This window comes from Marasmius oreades, chromosome 3 (assembly GCF_018924745.1).
Source record: "Marasmius oreades isolate 03SP1 chromosome 3, whole genome shotgun sequence".
NCBI classification, from domain to species: Eukaryota; Fungi; Basidiomycota; class Agaricomycetes; order Agaricales; family Marasmiaceae; genus Marasmius; species Marasmius oreades.
This window is the reverse complement of record NC_057325.1, coordinates 4,483,781-4,502,913: the sequence shown is the minus strand read 5'-3', so window position 1 is coordinate 4,502,913 and position 19,133 is coordinate 4,483,781. Positions and strand designations below refer to the sequence as shown.

The following is a 19,133-nucleotide window of genomic DNA, read 5'->3' as shown; positions in this document are numbered from 1 at the left end:
CTCCCAGTCTTCCGAATGAGGCATCGGGTATTGTTTGACGAGAGGGTGGCCTGAACGATTGAAGGCAGCCTCAAGTCGAGGAGATATGGTGGAGGTTGCCTCGAGCCTGGTTTTGGTGAATGTAGCAGAGAGGAGGCCGTGAATGAAAGTATCGCCTTCGAACGAATAACGTGAGGCATCCACATCGATCGCTGTGGATTTCCGGAACAGACGAGGTTGAAAAAGCGCAGGAACAGGTCTTGTACGAGTTCTTTTACGCTTGCGAGACTTAAACTCTTCGTTTGGATCATTCAGGCGAGGAACGAGTAAGACATGGTACTTGTTGCCTCGCTTTTCGACAACTAAGGCTACGTCGCCTTTGTACCTGCCAGACCGCAAGCGCACCCATTCACCGGCGCTGAATTCATGAGACTCGAACCTAATCTCTTTCATCCAAATTTTCCCGCTCACTCCGCCCACTTCCTGCCTGTTAGGATCCTTCAGTCGGCTCTGATCTTGCATTTCTTGCGCTGGCTGCAAAAGCGTCTTGTCTATATAACGAGCTTGTAGATAATGGATGAAAGTCGACTCTTCCGTGTCTTCTATGTTGAATGTAGGTGTGGTAGGGTTATTGCCATCTTCTTCCGGTTGATCATTGATGAGGCCTGTGAGAGAAATGAGCGGGGAACCTGTAATATGAACGAGCGACATACTATCAAAGGGTTCATCTTCCTCAAAGTCGTCGGAATTGCTGTTGTCTTGCTCGGCTTCTATATCGAGGAAACGGCACGCGTCCGAAGCCTTCAAAAATCAGCAAATTGAATGTTCTGGAGCAAAGGAGCATACCATATTGCGATTATACTCGTGAACGGAGACTGTGAACAGAGAAAGTGCGATAACTGAGCCTGTAAAATCGACCTTCAGCACCATTGCTTGTTTTTTTTTTTATTTTTCCGATTAAAAAAAAGTATTTTATAGGGCTATTTTGCTCCTATGTCTTTCTCTCATTCAGAGGACAACAATTCATTGTATCAATACTAGTCTACACTACTAATTGACGAAGAACGAAGGGGAACTTACCATAAGTTCACCAACACAAACGTTGATGATGGAGGTTGAGGAAGAGGAGTGGCATGAGTTGTTTCCCACGCCAGTCATTGTAGTTATTGTGCCGTGCCGGACAGATTTTGTCGAATATCCCACGGGTGTGCTGACCGGCAACCGGACTTCAAGTATTACCGGTCCACGCGGGATAAGATAGTTAAATTAAAAGATAAGATTTAATTTAACTATCTTATCTTTTAATTATCCCGCGCGGACCGGTAATACTTGAAGTCCGGTTGCCGGTCAGCACACCTGTGGGATATTCGACAAAATCTGTCCGGCACGGCACAATAACCCGCCCACGGGCTGACCGTGGCAATTTATGCAGCGCTTCAACCACAACCACCATCATCAACGTCAGGCTGGCCAATTTCCGCCCATTTCCTCCTCTGTAAGTATCTTTTTTTATATCGTAGAACCAGCGTATAGCGTAGAATGCATTGTAAAGCTCTTTAAATACATCATACAAAGAATTTAAGTCTACCAAATCGAAAGTCTCTAAATTTCTTGTTTTTTCACAAAAGTCCAGGATCCTTCGTGTCACTCGTTGCTGACGGTTTCCTACGTGTTTTCTAGGTCATTTACAGGCCTATTTATTAACCCTCTGTGGCCATTCGACGTTCGTTCGTACACGCTTGCTTGTAAGTCGTACCATTTCGTTATTCGTATCAAAACTAATCATACACAGTTTCTAATGCCTCAATGTGTCGATTGCGGAAACGGGTATAGCATCCATGGACTGAGGGTACACGAGCCAAAATGCAAGAAGAAGAACCAGCTTAGCTACGCGCAAAAGAATAAATGCGTCAAGTTGAACCATCCATCGGAAGAACAACCGGAAGCAGGACCGTCTGGTGGTGATAACGGAACAGAAGTGGAACAGATGGAAGTGGATAGGCTGGAGGGATTTGCAACGGAAGAACCACCAAGGCGAAGGAGAAGAGAGACAAAAGTACCGGCAAAGTTCGAAGACTTCGAAATCTCGTCGATGTCTGCTGTTCTCAGAGGAAGACGAGGGAAATTGAACGTCGTTCTATCGACCCTCGCTACGCCCCTTGCAGTACCTACCCCTCCAGTACTATCTATGCCGCCGTCGCTAGCTATGTCTCCAGCACTGGCTACTCCTCCTCCTCCTCCTCCTCTGCCCGTTATCGAACGGTTCTATTACAAAACTGAACCGAACGACATCGGTGTATACCGCATTTACGACTCTAATGAACCTACACGATGCCCTGATTCTGACGGGGACGTCTCTCGATTCCTTGATGCTCCTACTCTTCAACAAGCGAAAGTACCGAGCCCTGCTCAATATATCCACAAGAGCATGGGTTTACCCTTTGATTTGAAGCAGCCCGACGCACCCGTCAAAGTGGACCCTAAATTCCTTGGGCCATTCAACAACGTCTCCCGCCTCCGATTGATGTCTTGGGCTGCCGAAGAGAAGAGCATAAGCACGGCGTCCTTGAACAGACTTGCCGCTAATGTTCTCTCTCAGCCAGACTTCCATCCCAGCCATTTCGAAGATTTTGACGCGCAGCGCGAGCTGAAAAGACTCGACAAATTCATTGAATTACTTGATGATGACCCAACCAACGTACGCTTGCTGCCTTTCGAAGCGAATGATGTCTGGCGTCGTGGGTCGATCTCCATTCCGATGCCCTGCAAAGACCGTAGATTCGACTCGGAGGATGCGGCCCCACAGCTTGTTATCAACGATGTCTGGTACCGCCGTCCATTAGACATCATCAAGTCCGCTGTGAAAGACGAGGAGTTCATGAAGCTTCATCTTCGTCCATTCAAGGAATTCTGGGCTTGGAATGGTCATGTTCAGAGACTGTACGGGGAGGCCTACACATCGAATCGCGCCGTTACGATTGAGCGGGCTAAAATGCAGCGGTTGAGGGAGAAGGACGTTCTGGGCGATAATTTGGAGGCTGTGATCCTTTGGATGATGATGGCCTCGGACTCTACCCACCTCACAAACTTTGGAACCGCCTCCCTTTGGCCTATTTATCTGTACTTCGGTAACCGCAGCAAGTACGAACGTACTCATCCAAAATTCCATTCAGCTCATCACATCGCCTACATTCCCCAGATTGCCGACTTGGCCCGCAATGTATATCGCGAAGCCTATGGCCAGCCTCCTTCAGACGCTGTTATGCGGCATCTCAAACGGGAGGTTATGCAGGCTGTTTGGAGTCTTATCATAGATGACAATTTCCTAGATGCGTACGAAAACAGCGTTGTTCTGGAGTGTTTCGACAACATCTCCCGACGCTTCCTCCCCGAATTCTTTTCCTATTCGGCAGACTACCCCGAGAAGATTTCCGTCGCCTGCACAAAGTATCTGGGCAACTGCCTTTGTGTCCGTTGCTTGATTGAAAAGCACCAAGTACGGATGCTAGGCTCCAAGCTTGATATGCAGCGTCGACAGACACTGCGTTGTGTCGACAGCACTGCCCGTCAGAACTTGGTCAAGACTGCACAGTGGCATATATTTAGTGATGGACGGGGTGTTGAGAGCGCGAGGGTGAAAGATTTGCTTGACAGTAAATCGCTCACGCCCATCGTCAACGCCTTTTCGGAGAAACTCTCGCAGTTCGGATTTGACGTCTACCAGCTGCTAACAGTAGATTTGCTGCACGAGTTCGAACTGGGAGTGTGGAAAGCCGTACTCATTCACCTAGTGCGCATGCTTTACACCCTCAAGGATAGCTCTGTGGATATCCTGGACGAACGATATCGTCGTGTATCCACTTTTGGACGAGATACTATACGCAGGTTCCATAATAATGTATCGCAAATGAAGAAATTGGCCGCACGCGATTATGAAGATATCCTTCAATGTGCCATCCCCTGCTTCGAGGGCTTGTTCAGATCCGAGAAGAACAAGTCGAACAAGACAGAAAACCTCGTAGCATCCCTTCTGTTTGACCTCGTTACATGGCATGCATACGCCAAGTTTCGTTTGCATACCGATTCAACTGTAGCTTCCTTCGAAGAGGTTACCAAAGACTTGGGCAAGAGCTTGAGGTCCTTCCAGCAGAACGTGAAGAAAATCAATACGCACGAGACTCCCAAGGAGGTAGAGACTTGTCAGCGTCGTGAGGCAGCATCACGGAAAAAGTCTCAGGGCAAGGCAGCTAGCGAGACGGAACCAACAAAGGGAAAGAAGAACACGAAAGCCTCGGTGAAGAAGAAAAGTTTCAACCTTTCGACGGCTAAGACGCATTTTCTTGGGGATTACCCTCAAGCAATCAAGGAATATGGATCTACAGATTCGTATACAACCCGTAATGTGCGTGTCTTTCCAACTCCTCTGTTCCCTGTCAGTCACTGATTAGTGAATCCCCTGCAGAGCGAGTGCCAACACCAGCAGGTAAAGCGTTATTACCGACGAACCAATAAACAGAACCACACTGCTCAGGTGGTTCGCCACGAACAGCGTGACCGAGCCCTTCGAGCCATACATCGTAACATTCCTACTGCTGCAAAGCAGAAGGCCAAGCCCAGGAGGGTGAGGCACCTTGCTGGGGGACGTGAAGCGCTGTCCAAGACGGACCCTTCCGTATGCTATCATATTGCGAACGGGCAAGAATTTCGAGTGAATTTGTCGGAGTTTGATTGGGTGGACGAAGATGGAGATGAAGACCTCGCTCTCCTGGTATGTATCGCACCAACTCTGGATGTTCCGTTTCCTGACTTTATCGATGTAGGACTTTGTTCCCAAACTGAAAGACCATCTCCTCCACCAGTTACTTGGCCTGGATTCGAAGACAGAGTACAGTCAAGATGAACGCTCTCTTCTTACATTCACCAACGATTGCATCTACGCTCACCGAACTCTACGTGTCAACTACAACACCTACGACAGACTCAGATCTCAGGATTCCATCAATCCACGTACCCATCCCGACATCGTTACTCTGAACCCTGATGTGGCCGAGAACGAGGACATTCACCCTTATGAATATGCGCAAGTCGTTGGAATCTTCCATGCCAATGTTCGCCTTTCTCCTTCCCTTCAAACGAACAAGATACCCATAACCAAACGTATGTACTTCATCTATGTACGGTGGTACGAGTTCAACACAACCTGTAAGGCTGGGTTCAAAGAAAAACGGTTGTACCGTGTGTTCTTTCCGCAACCCGATAACCCCAAGGCTTTCGGGTTCCTGAACCCGGACGATGTCATACGTGGTTGTCACCTTATCCCGTCGTTTCATGACGGAGGTGCAGATACAACCACATCTTTGGTGCCATACTCAGCGGCGCGTCAACTAGAGCGCCTGAATACTCACGGACTGCGGGAACTCGAAGAGGATGACTGGAAGTTCTACTACATAAACATGTAAGTCTCCCAATATCTACACTAACGCCGACTCGTAACTAACTCTTACAACAGGTTTGTGGACAGGGACATGGTCATGCGGTATCGGGGAGGTGGTGTTGGCCATGTTCAATTCCACGAATATCTCAAATACTTTGAAAAGGATGCTGGCCTGTCCGAGCAAGCCTTGCCATTGTATGACTCGGACGGCGAGGAGATACCAGCCGCAACAAGCGACGATGGCGATGAAGACCAGCAGGAACTATCTGGACCACAGAACTCGAGTTGTTCGGAGTCAGAGCCAGATAGCGACTGGGTTCTGAGCGATCCAGGTGACCAAAGACCCGGTGAGGACGAAGACGAGGATAGTGGAGATGACGAGGACGAGGAAGTCGATGGAGATGGCGATGAGTACCAACATGCAACTGTATGACTTTGTAGGCTTGCCGACTCGATGTACTATATAAACACGTAGAGTTTGACTCGTAGTTATTCATTTTTCCCATTAAAATATGTTGCTACTGTTATATACACAACAATTCGATAGATCTGGAACAATTGATTGGGATTTTTACGACCCGTTACGATGTATTTGTGAAGTTTTAATGTAATACTACAGTTTTACAAGGTGTACTACGCTTACAACTCGTTAGAACATCTGCAACCCGATATTACACCGACGAACCATAACTACGGTTTGCGACGGTTGTATGGGGTTACAATGGATTGGGAAGGTTGCATCGGATTGTTCTACGTACTGACCGTCTTACCACAGCGTTGCGATCGTATCCCGACCTGTATTTCTCATTCAAATAATTTTATTGAGTCAGTCTGAATTGTGATACTATTGTAAGTCTATTAAAATACTGTTATAAAGTTATTCTAACACTATCTAACTGTAGTATTAAATCATAAACGCTGCAACCCATGGTATTGTGGTTGCAGCGTTTCCAGAATTTTGCTGATGGACCATAGGTCGTGGGAAAGTCAGTTGTGGGGTCCTTTTGGCAGCTTGTGCAGCGTCGGGAACCTCGGCATGATCGGACTCCGAGTACCGTTTAATTATAAGTCGCGAGTCGCACCTTCAATGGACCTGCAAGTTCCTCGAACATGAAACTCGATTATCAAACTTACACACTCTCGGAGGACATAAAGATCTTCTTCAGTGACAATGGCGCTCCGCCAAATTCCGACGACTACACCACGATAGTCCTCCTTCACGGAAGTGGTTTCAATGGACGTGAGTGCGTTTGAATCAGAATGTTTGTAGACAATGGGCTAACCTGCACGAGTAAAGACGGTCTAGAAAGGATGCACGACGTTTCTCATTCGCTCAATCTTCGTACCCTCATTTTGAATCGACGTCAATATCCTGGTTCGACGCCATACACCGACTCAGAGCTCGAAGATCTCAAGCAAGGCCGGAAAGTCTTCATCGACAGAATTGGGAAAGTAATGGGCGAGTTTCTACTACAGTTTATTGAGAAGGAGAAGATACCGAAAGCCAGTGACGACATGAAGAAAGGAGGTATCGCGGTTATGACCTGGTCGATGGGTACTTCAGCAATGGCGCTCTTCTCCGATGCCAATCTTGTTCCTCACGAGGACTATTTGGTCCTTGAGAAATACGTAAAAGACCTTGTTTGCGATGGTGAGCGATCACTTTGTTTCCCCGAGTCGGACCCATGCTTTTATACAGTTGTACCTACAGATCCTCCTCATCTGTGTTTTGGCTTCGAAGTACCCGACGATATCAAGGCTTACGATCCTTGGACCGACCCAGAGTTGAAAACTCTACCAGAAAAATTTAAGCAGTTTTCCAAATGGGTATCTACGTACTTCGATCACCCGAACCCAGAAACTGGCAAGCTTCAAGACATGGACCTAACAACGAAAGGAAGTAGCAATTCAACTATCATGAAATGGTCTTCAGAAGAGTTGCAGAGAAACTTCAATGCGGAGGCAGCTGTAAAATCTGAGTTCCCCATGTGCGCTCTTGCTCCCTTCTCAAATTTCATCCCGTTGCTTGCGACTCACCTTTTTCCCCTTGAAAGGTATACTGAGCCGATGCAAACAACGCTCAGGGGAATGACTGAACGGGTCTTTTATGATGACAACCTCATTCGTTCGTACTTCCCTCGCTTGAAAGTAACCGTGCTTTACGCCTCGCAAACAAATTGGCACTGTTACTGGGGCCCAAGGGAACTACAACGAACTTACGATGAGCGTGTGTCGAAGGGAGAGAGTGCAAGGCCTTTGAAGGTCTATAAGGTGGTCGGGAACCATATGGTAAGCAGTTTGACTTCTCATACAGTCGGGTGCTGAACGACTCCCCTCCCCACTTGCTAGTTACACTGGGAAAATCCGGAGTGTTTGCTAAAGGCAACGGTGGAAGGATTGAGTAGGTAGTTTCATCAGAGACATGTTAAGGCACCCGCCGAATTATCAATGATGTCCATATGCTTACTACAAGAGAATCTATATGGCCCGAATCTTGGTAGATGTAGGGGGGGGGGAAAACAGCTTGCGTTCGTCAAATTACACGATGCTAGTGACAATTGAGCTCCAATTTCTCGGACCGCCCTGTCGAAGCCTGTCGAAGCATCGACCGACGCTCCCCCACACAGCCATTGCAGAAACGGCGGAACGAGAAGATCTACGATTTGGAAGAATATGACGGAACGAAAGAGTACTCTTGAGAGGACCTGCCGTACACGCTAGCCCTTGAGATATCGAGAGTTTGAGCGCTCACGATGGACCGGCCACTAAATAAGGTCAAAGGATTCTGCGAGTTGTAAGTAGGTTATAATCGGCATGTTGAAAGTTGAATTTTTAGATTTTTGATCGGAAAGGCTTAAGAGATTTTGAATCACACAGAGTCAGAGTGTATAATTTAGATATAGTGAGAAATACACTCACCTATCTGCAGACCTTAGAAGTGACGGCTGGACGAGAAAGATCATGGAAGGTCGACGACGCGTGACCGGCCCGAGGCCCATCTTAGTGAGAAATTAGGGTCACGTTATCCATCTCATATCTATCTATACCGTATTAATTGAGGCTCCTTCCTTATCACAGCCAATGAAAGACGGGCCCGGGAGTAATGGCACGATCCGGGTAGTCGAAAAGAGACGCTCGTTGTCGCCGCTCTGTCACAAAGTATTGTTTTCTAAGTAATTCATTCATATCATTTTCTCTGCCTGAACATAAAAGATCCCAAAGAATACGGGCCGATGAAGCTACTTCCTGATCCCTTCTGCCACTTTCTCCAGCAAAAGCTTTGGATCCTCACAGGGTACCTAGTAGTCGCAAGTGAGAAAGGATCGTTCAGTACAAGCTGCATGAGAGAGAAATCTGAATTACTTACAAAATGGTTTGCTCCGGCTATCTCGCAAAATCTCAGAGGCCTTCCTTTCACTCCCTTCGACAAGCGCTCATCGTAAACCCGTTTTAGTTCGTTCTTAGCCCATGTACAGTGCCAACATGACCTCGTGCAATGGATCACAGTAATCCTGAGGTTAGGGAAGTACGTTTTGATGAGATTCTCGTCGTAAAACACCTGTTCTGTCATGGTTCTGAGAGTTGATTGCATTGGCTCCATAAACCTTACGGAAAACGTTGGGTTTGAGGCAGCAAGTTGAAATTAAGGTGAGGTGAAACGTACATAGGAAGCTCGGAGAAAGATGCCCTTTCATTGAAGTGGCGCTTAGACTCTTCTGCAGACCACTTTGTGACAGTTGCATCGCTGCTTTGTTTGGTTGTTAGGTCCATGTCTTGAAGATTGCCAGCAGGATCGGAGTGGTCAAAGTACGAGGATGCCCATGCAAAAAACTGATGGAGCTTTTCTTGTGGATCCTTCAGATCTGGGTCGGTCCAAGCATTATAAGCCTTGAAGTCCGCCGGCGTCTCGAAGCCAAAACATACGTGAGGAGGGTCTGTGGTATATTCGTAGCAATTATAGCAGGCACTGGGTCACTGAAGTTAAAGTAATCGCTCACCAAGCAACAAGACGTCTTTCACGTATTGTTCCAGGATCGGGTACGTTACGGGAGGAACAATTTTTGCATCGGACAAAAGTGTCATAGCCAAAGCGGCACCGGCAGACCAGCCTACTACCGTGATACCTCCTCTATTCAGGTCATCGCTGGCTTTCGGTATCTTCTCCTTCTGGATGAACTGCACCAGAAACTCGGCGAGTCGTGCGCCAAATCTGTCCAGATAGATTTTACGGCCTTGCTTGAGATCATCGAGCTCCGACTCAGTATATGGCGTCGAACCGTATGGGGGTCGTTCCAAGAGGACGATGCGGAGATTGAGCTGATGAGAAAAGTCGTAAAGCTTCTCTAAACTGGCTTTACTCGCAGGGGTGAGCCAATCGCCTGTAGAACCTTGGGAAGTACTTACATGCATTGCAAGAGCCGTGAACGAAGACGAGAGTGGTGTAGTCGTCGGAATTTGGAGGATGGCCATTGTCAGTGAAGGAAATCTCTTTATTATCGGAGAGTGTGTAAGTTTGACGGGCCACCATGTTCGAAGAGAGCAGATGTAACGTTTTGAGACGAAAGGCGCGCTTTTAAGTGCCCTCCCCGGGGCCTCCAAGACGTCCAGACTCCGGATATCCCGAAGTCCCCGACCAGCGGGTGATCACTCAAAATGTGATGATCGTGTGCTTGATCGAGGGTAATTCCGTAGTAAGCTCGGAGCGCGATACATGTCCCCTTGCTCAATGGCCATCTAAACTGTCACTCCTGAGGTTGAAGTCGAGGAGTCACAAAAAGGAAAGATACTATTCACAAGCTCTCGGCTTCACTTCGGAATGAATGAAGTCGGAGTTCAAAATGTTACCATCGCATAAATCCAAAATTGTTCGGAATTGTTTACTCGGGTGTAGCCGCTCGGGCGCTCTGTGTTCCTCTTTGTGGGACTCGCACAGAGGATCAAAGTTCCTGCTCCAGACTAAAATTTTCGTTTGGGTCCTGGGAACAGTACGTCGTACTCCCCTCCCCGCTCTCGAGCCAGCGAATGCCTGATTCCTGGTCGGGCATGCGCTTCAACGCCGTTCCCATCCATTCAGGTCGTTCAAATCGCGATGTAGGATTAGGGTTGTTGGAGCAGCGAGCTTGGCTGGAGCAGAGGTGCACGGGCATCGAATGTGTCCGTCACAGAAGGACCAGAATGGGTGGGTGGGAGACAGTGGTTGGAGTGGAGTACGATGGACGAGAATGTATTTGAACGATGAACTAGGAGACTTAAAAGCCATAGCTCGACTAAACATCCATAACTCGGCCGTGTACCGATTTTGCTAGTTGTATGGGTGCATGTTGTCAACGTATCCCTCTGGACTGCGTAAATCAGATAGCGATCAGAACGAGACTAGGCACCACTTACCAGATAGCTTATGCTTTCCGGTCTCCAAAATTTTTTTGTTTAACCGCTAACTTGTGGTTTCAGTACGAACGCGCCTTGAATAAATCTGAATAAGGGCAAATGAGAAGGGCGAACGGAACCGACTGCGTCGACATCCGTATTGAAGGGCACAAGTCTGATGACCTGGCTTGACGCTGAAGTTTGATGGATGTGAAGGGTGCTAGGTCACTGCTATCGCGGAGGTTACGCGTGGGGTTATGGAGTTCTTGATTTGTTTTTACGATCGGGCTGTCGGGCGTCTTGGTGAGAACAGCGAATGAATGAAATAGATATGACGAACTGGGTAAAGCGACGAAGGCATTATTTTAGGCATTATTTGAAGCCGATTCCTTCAAGGCGGAACGACTTGGCTCAAAGCAACGGAAGGCACGCCAAAACTAGTGAAGGAGTGACTAGTGAACGTTTTGTTTCGTGGACGAGGAGGTAGCGATCGAGAATCGCAGGCTGGAAAATGTCGTTATGAGGCAGCCTATTGTTCCGTCCAAATATTAAGCCACATATATCGTAAGGGATAAGCGGTTTCAGCGGAAACACGCATCCTGACAAGCGTTCTCCAAGAGATGCAGCAGGTCTGAAGTTTGAACTGTTGAGAGAAATTAGGCGAGAATATCGACACGAAAAAAAAGAGATAGGGACTGTACGTGACGTCATATGTACAAATTCTCCGAGTATAACCTAACAGAATCCATCCCTGAGACGTTGACCTTCAAAAAGAAAACGCGATGAAACCCGAAAGCAAGTGCAAAGCGTTAAACGTTAAGCGCCAAAGGTCCCACGGTCGAGCCAAATAATGCCCAAATAACGTATCCTCACCCTTTGACAATGACAACAGTCAAGTAGAAGTTGTGAATCTCAGTGCGTTTGTCGACTTTGTGCTGATCTTTACCCATACTTCCCACCAGACCTCTTCGTTCCTCTCTCAAACGCCTCAATCAATGGGGCGGAACCGGGCCAGTTTGGTCAAAGTTCAGCGCTCTAGAACGCCATGGAACACCATCCAGTGCGACAGTGTCAAGAATGAACTGTTGGACTCCGCATTTGAAGCCTGCGAGAGTTGTAGTGGTTACCGGGTTCGTTGAATCCACCTTGTCGACGTACTCGTTCCATAATAAACTCGAGGAAGCCCTACAGTCTATTCAAGACGCGATGAAATGCGATATCTGTGTCAACCCACCGTTAGCGAGGTACGTAAGCAAATCCTTCCCTCTTAACCATTGCTCTTCTCATGTTTACCTTTTCTTCAATATGACGCAGTAGTATTATCAGAAAACTGCTTTTTGACGGAATGGGAAAGTCGACACTCAATACTCAACAGCGCTTTTTTGGTACCTAGCGCCTCGCTGCAGTCTCGAGGATCTGGCTCAGACTACCACCATATGCTGCTCCTCATTGCCAACTGATTGAGGAAGTGCCACCAAGACAGCTCGCTACGGTCGTCCGTGGTTGATCTTTCCAGAAGGACGTTTTTTCGGATCCAATGCCCTATCTCCTCTGCAATGCGATATGGACGCTCGTTCCATCATCACCATCCACCATCAGGAACGACGAGCTGTTTTGGGCTGGGATCACTAGCTTGCCCGCTATGACCGTCGATGTTTTAGTCTGGTACTCTGGAATCTCAAGTACTGTCGATGGATTTCGGTAGATATATATGTAAAGACTTCGCTGGGAGTGGGTCAGTTCTTCCACTTCGCATCGTAGCGGGTTTCACTGACCCCGATTAGTTCGCCATGTGTACCTTTTATCCCCAGTGTCGATCCACAACCTTCGAAGACAGAAATCTTGGAGGGAGCTTTTAGAAACTGGATCAGATAACTTTCAACACATCCTTCCGACGTCATGCTGTACCATCAATAGGTCTTGAAAACTAAACCTGCCGGCGGTATCCCTGTGGTGCGGCTATACTACTTCTCCCAAACCTTCTCGCGATCGTTGTCTATCCTGCCATTTTGAAAAACCTTGCCCTCGCTGCGACATGATGTACCGCGAGCAACCATACTCCTTGTATGTGGCGCGTTGTCCCAAACCTCCGTTATCTGACACATCTCAGGTGAACCACATCGCCAAAAAATCATAGACCGCATTCTCAAACAACCTTGCCACTACTTTAACTTGACCAGTACTTCGAGAAGAGCCCCATTCCAAAGTCCAAACCGCCAATTACCGTCTCCGTCATGCTTCATGCGATAGGGAAGAAATTCAATCTCATAATGTGCTCGTGGCTCGTGGTTGTGCAAGCTAGCGGAAACATGTTGTTACCGTTTTTCTTTGCCATTATCCCATGCGCTCTTCCCTAAATAGCGCACCCGTATCCCTTCTTCCACCAGCACCTCTGCCAGAAGCGATTGACCTATGTTCGGTGTTGTATGATTAGGCACCCCTCATGTCTTCCGTTAGTATCTCGGATTTGATGAGTCGGTGGTATGTGGATGGTGTTTAGGGATCTAAATGGAAGCTATAAGGGTAGCTGGGATGCCATTCCAGTGAGGTAACCCTAGTGATGGAGGAGGGGCCACTGATGGTGCTCGGTACCTGGTCTAGTTTTCTTACTTGCGCGTGATAGATCAACGTTTGAACCACAACAAACGAATAGACCACATCTTCTGGTGACCATAAAATGGGAAAGCCGGCCCGCCAAAGGAATCAGGTCGCTCATTTCCTCGTGTCGGAACAACTTCCGTCTGGCCGCCCCTCTGTTTTGGAATACCTCACTCCCCCATCGTACCATTTCCTTCAGCCTCCGAATGCTCTAGTTGAAACGATATGTATAGATCATTACATGTACTTACCCGACACGAATAACAGTATTTCGCCCATGTTAAAAAAGGTTTTCGAACCATTCGTATGAGATCATGCGTTGGGAAAAGGGAAGAAACACCACCACTCTTCGCCGAATCCCTGGCAGTCAAAGTAATATCAACGGTAATGCTGAAGGGACCGAAGAAGTATATCAAATGTAGATGAGAGAGAACGAATGGTATAGTGACAACGATGTAATCGCACTCTATAGCACGTAGAAGCTAATATGATCATGGGGTGGAGAATGGGATGCGGGCTATTAGAGATGCCGGTGGTAGACCGAGACCGGAGAGTACAGAAGTGCTTCGAACGAGAGAGGACTTCGCCATCATACACCCGAGTGGCATTACGATGACCTTCAACATCGAAGACAAACGTGAACAAGGCTGCTTAGTTCGAACTTCGAGTGGCACAACCAACATCCGAACAACCTCGAAGGGCCGAGAAATCTGCTGCGAGCGAAAGACAACCAACGCAGACACAGATTTTGAGCTGAAGAAACCCATTATGCGATAGATCAGGGTTGCGAAAGCATATGAAGGTGTTAGGATCCTGCATGGTACCGGGGTGCGGGAGGGTGGGGAGGAGGTACGTGGATTGAAACTTATGCATCATGGGCGCCTGTGGCAATAGCAAGAATCTCGGCAAAGCTGAGAGGTTATCCACAAGTGATGTTAGAGGGAAGAGGAAAGGGAAGTAAAGTCATTGATGACGGCAAATGACTTTCTGATACGGTGTGAGCTTGCGAGAAGTGTTCGTGGCTAGAGTTCGACCAAGGCGGAGAGGAAATGATATATATGTATGTTTCACCCCTCCCAGCTTCCTTGTGCGAGGAAGCGTAGAATGAGCAAAAGCTGAGTTGGAGAGTAATCTGCCAGCTCACCTTTGGGTTGTTGGCCAAGTTGAACCAATGCCATCCACCACACACTTCTCCATGCGAAACTAATAGTAGCCATCACGACACTTCGCTTCCAGCGATAACGAAGAACCATCTCATCGACCCAACCAACATTTCCGAAGCCCAGGGAAGCGAGAGACACTCTTAGAGGTCTACGAGATCAGATCAGCAACTCGTGGGGAGATGCATATTAGAACCACCTTCGACAACTGAAGAACTTATAGTGCATACGTCGTAAACCGGAAAGCGCGGTCAACGCGTGGAGAGAAAATGCTGAATATGAACCAGTCTTGATAAACCGGCATGCATGGAAGGCCCAACTAGCGAGTAACACGTTTTTGGCAGTGCGTACGTCTTTGACATCGTGAGGTTCGTCGTGCCTTCACGACCGGCAGAGTTCACCACGTATTCTGGTGGCAGGGAACGACTAGGTTGTACCGTGGCTTCTACAGCAGGTAGCGATCGAACACGAGAAGGTCAAATGAGAACAGCGAGGTAGGCGAAGAGCACTGAGCGGAACATGCAGGTACCCCATACGCGAATTGATCATGGAAAGGCAGTAAAGGCCTGGCAAATAGTGCTATAGATAAGGGTAGTAGGAGAATTGCGGATCGTCGGGTGAGATGTAGAGTCGCTCCGATAGAATACCTTCCGTTCGACGATAGTGGCGGCTGAATGGACCAGCAGAACGAACTGGCAGTGAAATAGTACGCGAGCCGGGTCAAGAGACGTTGGAGGAAGGATGGAGCGATTTGCTTGCCACGCCTTCGGAAAGCTGGCGACTTTGGAAGGAGGTTGGAGAGCGATTCCCTTCCAGCCTTATCCTAAAGAAAGCTGGTGGACTTCGAGAGGCATTGTTCTAAGGAACGCGAGAATGCCAGCAGCGTTCGTTAGCTGAGCGTCGATCGGTCGGTCGCGTTCGCATCCCCATGGATGGCATGAACTGGATGCACAATTCAAGACAGACGACAGAAGAGAGAGGATAACTTCTCTCACCTAAAAGCTCCAACGTTTGCATGATCTCCTTAAGCATCTTCGACTACAACTTGACGCCGATATCTTCTCATCCATCTCACGCTGATTAGGATGTGAATGACACATTGATTGGAAGTTGGAGAAAGAGCATACGTTATGGATGCTGGACTTGAAATAGATATCGAATGCCGCATCTAGTGATTCATGAGAGTGTCTGTATGCCCCAGGGAGACTAGAATATCGTCGTCAGTAATAGAACGAGAGCGTGGCAAATGACAGACGAACAGTGATAGTGTAGAAGCTGAGATGCATTGTGCACAGTAAGGAACACATCAGAACAGAAAAGCAGAAAAGCAGTTCTGGAACGAGAATGGTGAGTCGAAAAGACGCAAATAACCCCCAAAGGCTACGCACAGCGCTAGGTACGATGAATCGCTCGAAACACGGTCTGACACATCCTGGACTCTTTGTTCACTTTCTTTCAGTTCCTACGAAATTCGAGAACCAAGATTCAAAGTTGAGTCGACGACCTGAAGGCTGAAGGACTGGCAATCACGAAAGGCGGCCAAAAATTTGTACCAAAAGGTTCACATGAGAGAGTAGGTAGGTCACGCAAGTGTGACAGGCCTCAGGCTTCTGCTTGAAACTTGCTGGAAACCACCAACATGAGTTCCATCGCCAGCTCAGCTCTTACAACCCCCAGTTCGTATGCCCAAAAACAATCATTTCCTCTTTCTCGTAGGTTACGACGCAGGAGTCATATCAGGCGCACTCGTGGTGGAATATTCAACGAGTTGACGAATGGGCAGAAAGTGCGTAGCTGGAAAAGCTTATCGTTGCAATCCAACTGGAAAAAAAAACTTCGCTAGGAATCCACGACATCAACGACGACATTAGGCGCACTCATTGGCGGCCTTATGGGAGACGTTTTTTCCGATTGAACAGGCCGAAAACGCGTCTTTGGTATCGCAGATATTGTTTTCATGGGCAATGCAATTGCGCAAGCTGTCTGTCACGATGTTTGGAGTGTATATGTGTCTTTTTTCTCTGTTTCTATTAGCTCACAAGTCTCTCCTTATTCCTCCAGGTGTAGGCCTGGCATCATGCGTAGCTCCGTTATACATCGAACCTTAACCTACACGTCTACGGGATGGTACTAAACGTATACGCGATCACGCTTTAGGACAAGTAATCGCCTACGCGATTGGTGCTGCATTCACACATGAATGAAGATGGTCGGTCGGTTTGGGTACGATACCAGCAACGATACCGGTCGTGTTTTGTTTTTCCCGTTTGAGAGTCGTGAGTGTTAAACCGAAGGGAGTTGAATATTTTTGTTTCTCCAACCAGCTCGTTTACTTGTGGTGATAATCATCGTTGGAACGGCTATGTTACTGAGAGATACGGGAGGTGTTCTGGACACGGATTTGAGGGTGTATAGGGTTCCGAACCTCCGAGTCGTTGGTATGTCTGTCATCGTGGCCTGTTTAGATTCCATCTGGGGATACTCACTTGCTCATGTAGATGTTGTGTAGCCATCAGCGCACTTATTGTAAGTTAAAATCCTTCACCGACTACGACCGAACCTAGGTTATAAAGCCTGCCCGGACAGTCTTCCAATGTATACATGATTGACAAGAGGCGAGTTGCGTTCTTGAATGTCACTATGTACTACATGACCGAATTCAATAGTGATATCTTTCTTGAGTCCGCCGTCATGATTATCAAGGATCAATAATCGAGAATCCGACTGTTTCAATCATCTATAATCGAGGGTTATTCATAAAGCGGATGGATGAAATCATGTCAAGAACTGTACCCCGTATGTCGTCTATGTACAAGAACGTGGTTCCGAATGTTCGTGAACCCAAGTTGACACGCCCGATATCCCGGATCCATGACCAAGTTCGTGCCGTCATCTACTTCGATATCTACTTCTGGAGGACTTCCTTGCGAAGCCTTTTCTGCTGGCAGACGTGATGAACAGAGAATTTAAACTGCAGCCCGGAGGCTCTAGGCTGATCGGACTCAGCACCGACTCGGACTCTGGAGAAGTGACTCGGTACTATGGCAGTAGTACGCGATAGAAAGCTGAGGATTTCAGGGCGGTCAACGCTTGCTCCGAGGAGATGGAAGTCGACATGGCAATAAGCCGTGACATGCTACTGGCAGCTGGCACGTATATAGCCCGTGTAGGTGTGGAATGCAAGCAACGAACAAGCTGGCACAGAGTCGATGGAGGAGGAAGGTCGAGGGTTGGTCGAGAGATGTGTTGAACTGATCAGTAAGCAATTGTGAAGTAAGGACTCATACTAATAGAATTATACGTTGACGAATCGAGAACGGAGGTACGGTTTACAAGGATGACATTTAGTATATCTTCAAGTTATGCAAGTGTTCCCAGACTGGCTCAAAAAGATTTTCGGTCATTCATAAATTCAAATGGTCGGATTATTGTGGAAATATGGAAAGAACTCTATATATTGTGTAGGCTTTACATCTGGTTTATATACTAGTAGTCCATGTATCTAGAATGTTCTTGTATGTACTGTGTTCTGAGGAAGATGAGTAAGTAGCTGAGTAAGAAAGTAGGAGAGAAATAACCGGAATATTCTAATAGTTGTGTTTGCGCTTGCCGGAGTTGCCGGTCAACTCCATTGATCTACAACACGGATACCACACATCAGACGTTCTTGTCGGCACCTGGGCCACCAACCGCACCGTGTCCGTTTCCTATCATATGTCGCGCAGGTGCCCCAATCTCTGTGTCACTTTTTACCCGAATGCCTATGATATTCTTATTCTCGATCTCCCCACTGCTCGTTGCTCCGAATTCCATCCCGATGCCTTCCCAATGGCCGCAAGGGGGGTTCATCAGCAAAATGACATAAGCCTTTTCGGCTTTTTTGAGCTTTTTTCGGCTTTTTTACTGGCGGACAAGACAAAAGCCACTTTTCGGCACTTTTTTTACCAAATTCAGATCATTAAATCCGAAAAGCCGAAAAGCTGCGACTTGTTGACTTGTCGGTGCCGGATAACGGCGCAGCCTCAAGTTTGGAGGACACGTGGTACCTTCACACGCCTCCCGCTAATGAAAAAGCGTGTCTAAGTCGTGCCGCTCAGTTGCCACCAAGGGTTTTGATGTATGTAGGTACAAAGTATGCTATAATATGTGTTTATTTTCAAAAAAACATGCCTCCAGATTATCAAAATGGTACTTTCAGAGTAAAATCTTCGAATTTTCAAATACTCCCCTTACAAATGCCTTTCAAACACCCTCTCTAGTCTCTTACTACTATAGATATGCCAAAAGGACCTCTGTATGGTAGTTCTGTATGCATATGTTATTGGTTGTTCTATGTTCTACATAGTTACACAGTGAGATCTTACAATGTCCAGGCATTGCTAGCCCTGGGCCATAAGCTCTAATAATGTGGACAGCAACATCAGCAAACCTGTTTTCGACTATGTAACCGCTGCCAAGGCTACATGTAGTACTCATATGCCCCATAGCACTGGGTTAGCGCTACATAGCACTACATAGTTCATGCTCGTTGCTATGTAAGTTATGGCTGCTATGAAGAAAATTGTCAATTATATAGTTAACGTTATACATCAAGA

The 19,133-nt window shown here is 47.4% G+C and overlaps 2 protein-coding genes across 2 annotated transcripts; one reads left to right on the top strand and one right to left on the bottom strand.

The window, feature by feature from the left end:
- Positions 1-6,506: 6,506 nt before the first annotated feature.
- On the top strand, positions 6,507-7,870 carry E1B28_006800 (uncharacterized protein). Its single transcript, XM_043151500.1, has 5 exons — positions 6,507-6,653; positions 6,711-7,064; positions 7,125-7,401; positions 7,468-7,702; positions 7,763-7,870. The coding sequence occupies exons 1-5, from the start codon at positions 6,524-6,526 to the stop codon at positions 7,820-7,822; spliced, it is 1,056 nt and encodes a 351-aa protein (XP_043012596.1). The 5' UTR covers positions 6,507-6,523; the 3' UTR covers positions 7,823-7,870.
- Positions 7,871-8,520: 650 nt separating this feature from the next.
- On the bottom strand, positions 8,521-9,976 carry E1B28_006799 (uncharacterized protein). Its single transcript, XM_043151499.1, has 5 exons — positions 9,818-9,976; positions 9,412-9,765; positions 9,078-9,348; positions 8,781-9,018; positions 8,521-8,712 (listed from the first exon to the last, which is right to left on the bottom strand). The coding sequence occupies exons 1-5, from the start codon at positions 9,939-9,941 to the stop codon at positions 8,653-8,655; spliced, it is 1,047 nt and encodes a 348-aa protein (XP_043012595.1). The 5' UTR covers positions 9,942-9,976; the 3' UTR covers positions 8,521-8,652.
- Between the last annotated feature and the right edge of the window lie 9,157 nt (positions 9,977-19,133).